Here is a 10,330-nt window from a genome sequence, read left to right as displayed (position 1 = left end):
CTGGGAAGGATCTCAAAACTGGATTATAGATGGCAGAGAGTTGGTGTCGTAAACCCCGCCTCTGTTCAAAGATGGTCGCTCACAGTGGACATAGATGCTTCTTTCACTCCTCTTTCAAACCATCTGTCCTCTCTGTCCAAAATGTGAACATTGGCATCCTCGAAAGAGTGACCTTTGACCTTTAGACGCAGATGTCCATCTGCCTCAGGAAACTCTTTCTCCCCATCGTCACCCTCTGACTACTCCACTTGATACCAAGAAAAGTCTTACCACTGGCAACAAAGGTCTCTACCCCAAATACTAAGCCATGTTTTGCTTGGGGACTCACTGAAAATAACTTGCCAATCCCTTTATGACTTTTTTTTAATAATACTGTGTTTTTTCTGTCTCTCTCCTTTAAAATTAAACTGCAAGAAAAATTAGAGACAGTTCATATCTTCTTCATTCAATAACAGTCCTGCTCTTCATCTCATTTTCTTTATTCGTCAGCCCCTCAAATACTCCTACCTCCTCAGCACACTCCCTACACTCATCAGTGTATTTCGTTAGTATAGATTAGTATATGTATTAGAGGTACCTGCAGTTTCTCTGAAAAATGAACAGGCTTAAAGCTACTAAAATATTTAAACTTTGTTCCTGCAGTTGTTTTAAACTCGTGTTTTAAAGAGAGATCCGGTATACTTAAAACAGGAGTTAGAGAATTGTGGATCAATATGTTTGTCATTGCACAAGATGATCAGATCGTTAGCATGAATGCTCACCTCTGTTTTCTACACACACACATCACTGATCACATCACATGCTCACAGAGACACATTCACATACACACACATCACATGTTCACTCTTGCAGAGACACACGTTCACGTGTGCGTGTCTTATCTGTCGCATCATTAATGTTGATGTTTGTGTGACCACTGACGTTAATAAAAGGGCTTTGAGGGAAGGCTGGAGTTGGGCTAAGATCAGATGAAGAGCTTCTCCCCTTGCAGCAAGTAAAAGAAAGCGCTGAGTCAGCGGGGTTTGAGCGTTAGACCCAACAACAGGTTGGTACATTTTTACCTGAATGTAACGTTCAGACTTTATACCAGCCTCCAGGACTTCAGCGGGAAGATGTTCGGGAAACTCTTTCTCCCCATCGTCGCCCTCTGTCTCTTGTTGTGCCTGAGAAATGGAGCTAAACAGTTCATGGGCTGCCTGCAGATCTGACCAGAAGCTTTGCAAATAATCCTGGCAAAGGAAAAACACACAGGTCAAGAAATAAATTACTTCAGTTGGCCTTCTTAGTTCCAGTAACATCCCTTCAAGGGCCTAAGTTTTGGATCCTCTTCCACTTAACCTTATCAGGTTCGAGAAAGAGAAATAGAGTAAAATCTTTCAAATTCACCTCAAATCAACAGCCAGATGCTTAAACCTTTTGATACAGTTAGACGTCCTCAGTATTAGTATTACAATAATAGTTAAATAGATACAAGAACTGGTTTCAGAATAAATAAAGCGAGTTTTTGGAATGGGCTTCCCAAAGCAACAACCTCAACCCTGTTGTTAATTGTTGGACCGTGCTTAAACGCCACGACCATTTTAGGAAACCAACCAATTTAAATGAATTCTACCAATTCTGGTTGAAAATTGGTCCAATATCTACCCAGAATTGTGCGAGGATGTGGACTGTACAGAAAACCAAAAATGAATTCAAACTTTTACACTGAATTCTTTTTTTAACTTATTAAAATTGTGCGCTGCACAGAGATTGGTTTACAGAAATGATCAGAAGTACCAAATGACCATGAATGTAAACTTAAAATACAAGGTATACAATAATTATTACAGCCTATGTACAGTATTACAGTCAGAGTATAAAAATGATGTTACATTATATAAAAAAGACTGAATGAGCTGGCAGAACTAAAGACAAATAAATGAGACATTCTATTAACTAATATCATGTTCAGCCAATATCTTACATTTTGTAATTACAGCAGTATCCATTCGTATGTGATCATTATAGCTACATTATTTTTTTTAATGCAAGTGGGAAATAAGCTGCGTGGTGTGTCCGGTCAGACAGCATGGATGTTTGTGTCTAGTCCACACAGAATGTATTATGGAGAGCAGATAGCTACACTTTTATAAGTACATGTTAGCCACAGCACCGATTCAGTTAATCTCACAGAGCAACGATTCATGAAGGAATCCTGAAGTACTTTGCAGTGTGGCAAGTCAAAGTGGCAGGGATATGGAGGAGTTGTAAGGCTACGTCCACACGTACACGGGTATTTTTGAAAACTGAGATTTTCCGTTTTCGTTTTCAAAAATTATCCCGTCCACACGTAAACGCAAAAATGAAGGAAAACGCTGCTAGGAACATGCCAAAGCAGCAGGTGGCGATATATTCCTAACCGTGTAGAAATGTTGGCCAATCAGAAGTCTAGAAGCCTCGGCGGGAGATAGTAAACAAAGATGGCGCATACAAGCAGAACCGAGTCGTCTGTGTGGAGGGACAGTAACTGTGTGTGTTTGTAAGCATTTAAACACTGCAGAGAGTAGAATTAACAGTAACAGTATTGTAGAAATTCATTTCACCGAAACAATAACGTGGCGCACAGTGTGACGTCAAAAAAGGCGCTCACCTTTGACGCTGCATTTTCTCCGTTTTCCTCGTCCACACGGAAATGCAAAAACTGAGTTTTCGAAAATATCCACCCTGGCAGGCGTTTTTAAAAATCTCTGTTTTCAGTGACCGAAAACGCCATTTACGCATAGAAAAATCTGCGTTTTCAAAAATACCCGGGTACGTGTGGACGTAGCCTATGTTTGGATAAAAATATACAAATCTGGCAGCAATGTATCAAAAATGTATCACAATAGAAAGCGATGTAATATTAATTTCACGGCTACTAGCATGTACTGCTCTTTTCTCTTTTTCCTTTAAATAAACATCAGACTTGATATCAGTCCTTATTGAGCAATGAGTTTACTCTCTGACCGACTCGTGTTTGCGGCGTTCCAAACACGTTGCCAAGAGGGAAGATGCAGAGTACCTGTGAAGCCAAACATATAATATCAATACCCATAACATGGCTAAAGGCTGTTTCTAACCTCTCTTCTTTACTTTAACTGTCATTTATTGACCATTTTAAATGGCGATACCAGTGTATCGACAAATAGGTAAAAAGTGTAACTGGTTTTTTCCTGACAGAGCTCGGATCAATCAGTGCAATTACAAACAAGGCTGTGACCTTCACCTTTAGCGAAATTCTCATTTACATACTAGTTTAATAGTTTTCTGACTCATTGTCACTGTGTTTTATACAACCACAGCATGCTTGCTAGGCTGACATGAATTGAAAAACAAAGTGCAGCTCTCCGTATGTAAACAGACTAAATGCCACATATATTTACATTTTGTCACTTAACCAAGAAATCATGTGTAATGACCGAAAGTTTGACAACAACCACCAATTTCACTTCTAAGTGAGACTGTTCTAATACTGCTGCCAGAAATGTAAGTGTTTCAAAAACCCATGCCTGCTACATGCTACAATCGTCCCACTGAAGATTAGTGAAATAACACAGACCAACCAACTGTTCCATCATTTAGGCTCCAACACAACGACTTTAACACAAAGAGCTGACTTTCACTTTTAGGTGTTCAAACCACGTGTTTCTCTAAATGCATGATGATAAATCCCTGTAAGGTGACTACATACAAGAAGCCGATATAGAGTAGATGGTATTATAAAGGTATTTCATATACCTGGACGGAGATGACGTACACTCCAGACGTCAGGCTGCTGAACTGATCTACGGCCTCGGGATCCTCAGTGATCATCACTATATTCATCATTCCTGCCAGGTGGTTGTAGTACCACACTGCAGCTGAGTACACACACCTACACACACACACACACACACATTAAATGAACTCACAAGTTTAGCATAAGATGCATGAAAGCAAATTGCCCGCTAAAGCAATAATCTTTAACATATCCCACTAAGTTTTTGCTGTTTTGTAGGTGGAAGTTATAATTTCACACTACTTGTAATTCAAATGGTGCTTCCACAGAAAGAATATAAAAAATAAATAATTGAGTGCCTTATCTATATAATAAACACATTTCATGAGAACACACTGCACTTCTGATTTCATTTTTTGGCACAACATAAAAGTTTGTCAGATCATGATTAACATTACAACCAAGTCTCTATTATTAAAAACACTCATTAAATCCTTTTGGTGCTTTTCTCTATTAAACTGGTATAAATATTAATCACTTTTAAGCTGCCATTCACAAGTCCTCCTGATTTCTTTGTTCCTGCACTTGTTTTCTACCTGAAGTGGAGGAAAAACATTTTTGAAAATGTTAAAATGACCCCTTTACCCATTGAACCCCTATTGGGACAAAACACTATGAATGCTCGATTGACATCTTAGCCAGTACGTGTGCTCTAAGTGCCATATGCATCTGCACCGCTGGCCTGTTGCACAATTTGAAAGAAAGTTCAAATGTAATGTTTACATTTTTAAATCTCCCAGATGAATTTTGCACACGTGTGAACTACACATTTATGTCACTTTCACAAAATATTTTTTAAACCCAGAGACTTAACATTTTTAGAAACACAATTTCCTTTCAAGAGTTGCTGAGCAGAAGTAGTCAGCAGGTGCAGTCAAAGACATTTTGTGTGAATGGATGATTATCAGGATGTCCTAAAAGCATCATTTGAAAAACCTTCAGTTAATCCAGTCCAAGAACAAAAGAACATATTTGTCCCATACTGGCTTCCCTGTTAAATCCAGAATTTAATTTAAAATCTTCTTACACAGAAAAGTCTTGAATAATCAAACCCATTTTACACACCCACTTTACTCTCAGGCTGCGGGCTTATTTGTGGGGTTTACAAAAGTAGAATGGGAGGCAGAGCATCAGCCTTCATGCCCTTTTTTGTAGAACCAGCTTCCTATTTGGACACGGGAGACTGACGCCCTCTCACTATTAAGATTAGGATTAAAACTTTCCTTTTTGATTTATAGTTAGGGCTGGATTGAGTGACCCTGAATCCTCCCTTAGTTACGCTGCAATAGGCAAGATTGGGGACTTCCCATGGTGCAAGTATTTCATCTTTACTGAAGAACTGAATATGTTTTATTAGCATAATCTCCATTATAATTAATGAGATTTACAAATTTCACCTAGTGAAACATGTAACGTCACACTTTGACCCAGAAAAACAAAATGAAGTCAAAGAAGTATAAGTAGAAGAAAAAACATGACAAAGAGGAAAAAATGAGAAAGGAAAAGACTCTACAGACTCTATTTCTATGCTACATGTGCTGCAGCAACTTGACTGTACACTTCAGTGAGTGTGGTAAATAATGAGCACTGACCTGGTCTGCCATTTTTCCTGGCTCTCGCCCTTCTCTCGTGGACAGTAAGAGTACTTCTGAAATTCATTGGCAAACAGCACGCAGTCGTGTCGAGGGTCTTTGACAAGGGTTTGCAGCCGCTTGTAATATCTGCACAAACGCACATTACAAAAACAAGTACATTCAATAAAATCATAAATTACACTCAAGAAAGCCTCTCATTAGTTTGGGAGAATGGTGGGGATGTTAAGAGAACGTTAACCCTGAAGCACGAAAAAATAGACCAACGTATGTTGACTTTTCCCAACATAATTTATGTTCCTTTGTTCATTTTGGCACAGACTCATTTTTTAAATTCACTCTTGTTTGTAAAAATCTAAATAAAACAAAGACTTGTCTGTCAGATAATATGCATTAGACCTAAACATAAGATCCTGATCTGAAATTATTGAAAGAGGATGCCACCTGGCTTTGTTATCCTTTGAGTTTCACAATAAAAGCCCAGTTGGTGAACTAAAGCAGCAGATTGCTTTTTTCTGAAACATGTTGACTATGTGTGAACACTATACTGCACTAACTTTAACGTGGCACATTTCAGAGTACATGTAGTAGCTGTTTCACACTAAAAATGAACACTTGTACTGATCAAACAGATGAAATAAGAAATAAAGGCCTACAAATGCCCCGATCACTAGTTGAGTTAATATAGATGATGTATAGAAAATTCAGCGATTCTGCAAAGGTGAAACTGCAAAGAGAGTCCACGATGAAGCTTTTTTCTCTTTGCTGTGTACGTTAAAGTCAATGGAAAACAGTAAGTAGTGATTCAGTATGACAACTCTGTATGTTTCACCAGATGTCCACCTAACACTATCAAAGTGAAGCCTCATCACATTAATGATGCAACACTCTAAAATGGCTGTGTGAGCACAAATCAGGAAAAAACTGGACTGAAACCCGAGTTCACGTGGGACTTCTTATTTACAGTGCTCATCAAGTTTGTCCAAAGCGCTCCTGCATGTTTATGCTGGACACATATTTCAAGTCACAGGCTGCGTCTCTTTCAGCTTTGTCAGCAGAGCTCTGATATAATGAGGCTGACCCCTGGTCAATGTCTACAGACATGTGTAGCTAGGTTAAGCTGGGCACACAGCTAACAGCTTGATTATGAATGCAACTCAACATTTCAAACAGAAATTCAAAAAGAGCATCAGAATGGGGAGGAAAGTCGTTTAAAAGACTTTGAGCACGGCTGGTTACTGGTTGCAGATGAGCTACTCTGAGCATTTCAGGAAGCAGGTGCCGTGTTTGGGGATAGTTAACAACGCAGACAAGTTGCATTCATTTTAATGACATCACCACTAACTGCATTTTAAGACATGCAGTTAGTGGTGACAGGTTAATTGGAAACACTAAATTGCCCATAGGTGTGAATGCAGAAATGCGAGTGTGAATGGTTGTGTTAGTCCTGTGAGGCTGGCTGACACATACCCAGGAGGGATGGATCAGCATTTACTGATTTCAGTGGTCAATGTGTTCTTCAACATTACATGACTGTTCAAAACCTATATGATGAAGAACTAAAACAGTTTCCACGTAACAAAGCCACAAATAACAAAAAAGAACATCAGTACTGGCCTGTTTCCTTCCCAGTAAACTCCCCCCCCCCAAAAAAAAACAAAAACAAAAAACCCCCAAACAATTGTACCTGCGATTCTTGCTCTGTAGAGCCTGGCAAGCAGTCTGGGTGAAGATGATGCCCTGCAGCTCTCTGAACTCCAAGATCTCCAGGTAGTCGACCACGACAGCAACATCAGGCACCACATAGTGGGTCAAATCTCCGGGCAGCAGCTTTCCATCTGTTTGGGAAGATCAATGTTCAGCGATAAAGTCTTCTTTCTACAGCTCTTTATTTGCTTGATTTCCTATTGGAAATTTTATCAACTGTGCTAAAAGACACTTAAAAGCATCCTTCTTTTACATTTGCTTGTTTCCTACTAAACGTTGCACAGATGACAGGAATCGATGTACATCCAGAGAAATGCGTTTAAATATTTTCCAAAATGTCCCATATAAAGAGTTTATTGTGCTTACACATCACTCTCTTTGAAATACTTGAGTTTACTTTATTTGCACACCAGATGTTCATCAGCATATTATATGGCAAAAACTAAATTTATTGTTACTTTGATATATTTCAGTACCAGTTATTGTAATGCAGTCTATCTTGATTATGACCCATAATATTAACAGTGAGCAGCCTCGCAGCAGTTTTCCAGGCTTTCTAAAAGTCTTTCTTTGGACACTTGATGGTTTTTCATTCACAGTTATTATACCAAACATTTTCATTTAGTTTTAATTTGTTAAGCCTAACCTATGAATCATTCATTAAAAAAACACCTAACTCGAGGGATGAACCAGGGTTATATCTAGACATTATAACACAGCAAAAATAAATAAATAAATTGCATCTTTTTCCAATTTCTTTAGCTGAATCTATGAAAAATGCCACAGATAATGCAGTCTGACATTCATAAAATAGTGTTTTTCACCAACAGGCTGATATCTGCAGCACTATTAGCCTAAAACTTGATATAAACATAAACCTGGCACGTCTTATACAATGGATTTCTTTTTAGGTCTTCAGATATTTCAATAAATTGTTGCACCTATTTTCTATTTTCCAAGCAAAATGCAAAGACATGAGGTGTTGCTCACAATGTTTTCAGGGCGCTGTATAACCTACAAACACAAGGAAGATCTGTATTAAGATGCAGTCAATATACACAGAAAAAAACCTTTTGAACTCGTATTGATATTTCATAAAAGTGCTGATCATTCTCATCTCAAACACTAAACAGCAGCACAAATGTGCAAGCTTAAGTGATTGTTCTTTACTACAGATGACCCTATCCAGTATTTGGATCACATATCAGTGCAGTCCAGACTCAAAAAGCAAAACAGGGCATTGGTGACAACGCTCTAATCTATCCAGTTCTACACTGTTCTGCGTTTACATCCCTACTGTCAGCAGCAGATCACCAGCTGATCATAGCATGAAGGAAACCAACAGCTAAAGAGCTGGCAGCCTGCAGGCATTTACACCTGCTGTGTCCAAAGCTTTTCTCTGAATGCTTCTAACAAACTGTGGTCAAGTGAGTGGACGTCACTAAAAAGCTCTACAAACCTGTTGGCTTTACTCTCTCACTTGCATGTTCTCATTAAATATATCGGGTTTAACAACTACTACGAACACTTTATTGAACTTACGATAGCACTGTTGGTTGTGTCAACTTGATTAATATTACACCAGTTCACCTGTCTCTTATCAGCCCCACTCCATGCATTACATGCATATGAAGATGTGCACTTACATTAAGACTGAGAGCAGTGAAAGAAGAAACTGTCATAACCATAAAGCACAGATCAATAACGATTCTGAGCTAAAATTAACTAGTGCAAGTAGATTTAGGGAAAACAAAAACATGCTTTTTCAGGAAAGGAATCTTTGAGTGCATCCTGACTGCCTCTAAAGAGTTTCTTCCTCACAGTGAGGAATATCGCATAACATTGTTCTGCCCACACAAGCTACCGATCTGATACCTTTTGGTTTTATATCTTAGACAAAGTCAGACTACAAAGTCAGACTGGTGCACCCTTGCCTCTTATCTGTGCACAGGTTTGCCATTTAACTGTCATACGAGGTAATTCTAGCTTTGGGTCATACTGTATGCACTTTGCTACTTCACGATTCATGTTACAGTGAAGCAAAGTATAATATAATAAAAATGACGTTATTTTCCTCATGTGATCGTGCACAGCCCCAAAGCCCTACCTGCCAGCACTGCGTTAACAGCAACGTTAGATTCTTCTATAGCAGTAAACAAAGAGCAGTTTTTGTGAATGTGACATTTTGCTGATTTTACCATTTACACAGTCGGCCTGACACAGTGAGCTGCAGCAGGGGACCCGCTCTCTCAGATAGTGTTCCCGGACCACTCGGAGCTTCCGCCCCACGCAGCTTTTCAAATGCAGCACTCTCTCCGTTTTAATCATCGTCCACACTCACTAATGAGCCACATACAGCTGCCGCTAACTTGCTGTTCAGCCAAGACGCGGGAAGACACGGTTGTAAACATTCACGGCAAAGTTCAGCGAAATACGGAAGGAAAGGCACGACCGCTGACGTCATGACGCCCAAGCAGTACCGCGTCTTGCTGCGTTCAAGTGCTGTCGGACGCTCACTCAGGCCAGTAATGGGAATTCGTCTTTTTGATGACCTCGGTACTGTCTCGGATCAGCGATATAAGAGCCAACACTCATATCAACTCTCAAGGCTCCCAAGCTGCATTACCCTTTATCCAAATGAAGCAACGTTAAAGCCTTTAATTCATCTTCATGTTGGCAGTTAGAGTCAAATCTAATCTGAGCTGTCTGTATGTTTTCATTTGGCAGTTTTACGCCCAGTGCCCTTCCTGACACAACTATACTACAATACTACCGTAAAAGTAATTATAGTAAACCTTACGATGTCCACAAATTTAAACAAAACTACATTAATATCAAAGCATCAAGGAATACTACAGATGTGTATAAAGGCTTCATTTATATTGCACAGTTTCAGTGTTTTAGTGCTAAAACAGTAAATGTTACAATTTTGGTGCTACTTTAATCTCTATGTCATTTAAATGTACTACCAAAGTAAAAGAAAAGTTCTTAAAACATATGAGAGAGACAGAATGTGTATTAAAGATGAACATAGCAGCCGTGACATGGTCATGTCATCCACGAGTCTGTAGAATAGAGTTTGAGGGACTTTTTGTTTGTATGGTTTTATTTTGGTTTTTTTAATTTAACATATGACACATGGTGGATTTCAAATATGAGGACACTGCATGCGTGACTGAGACTGTCAGTCACAATTGCCTGTTTTATACTTAATTAATGGAACTATGATATACAA

The 10,330-nt window shown here is 39.0% G+C and overlaps 1 protein-coding gene across 1 annotated transcript in view; it reads right to left on the bottom strand.

Annotated features, from left to right (window-relative positions):
• The window catches only part of dis3l (DIS3 like exosome 3'-5' exoribonuclease), a 27,051-nt gene extending 17,500 nt beyond the window's left edge, over positions 1 to 9,551 (bottom strand). Inside the window, exons 1-5 of the mRNA XM_005950212.3 lie at positions 9,294 to 9,551; positions 7,076 to 7,226; positions 5,389 to 5,517; positions 3,757 to 3,892; positions 1,062 to 1,229 (exon numbers count right to left, since the gene is read on the bottom strand). Of these exons, the coding sequence (XP_005950274.1) occupies positions 1,062 to 1,229; positions 3,757 to 3,892; positions 5,389 to 5,517; positions 7,076 to 7,226; positions 9,294 to 9,423 (714 nt within the window). The 5' untranslated portion in view covers positions 9,424 to 9,551. The remainder of the gene's footprint in view (positions 1 to 1,061; positions 1,230 to 3,756; positions 3,893 to 5,388; positions 5,518 to 7,075; positions 7,227 to 9,293) is intronic.
• Positions 9,552 to 10,330: the final 779 nt, after the last annotated feature.

This window comes from Haplochromis burtoni, unplaced genomic scaffold (assembly GCF_018398535.1).
Source record: "Haplochromis burtoni strain Fernald_Lab_line unplaced genomic scaffold, NCSU_Asbu1 Contig_746, whole genome shotgun sequence".
NCBI lineage: Eukaryota > Metazoa > Chordata > Actinopteri > Cichliformes > Cichlidae > Haplochromis > Haplochromis burtoni.
Note: the sequence above shows the minus strand (reverse complement) of the source record. Positions and strands in the feature narration are given on the sequence as shown.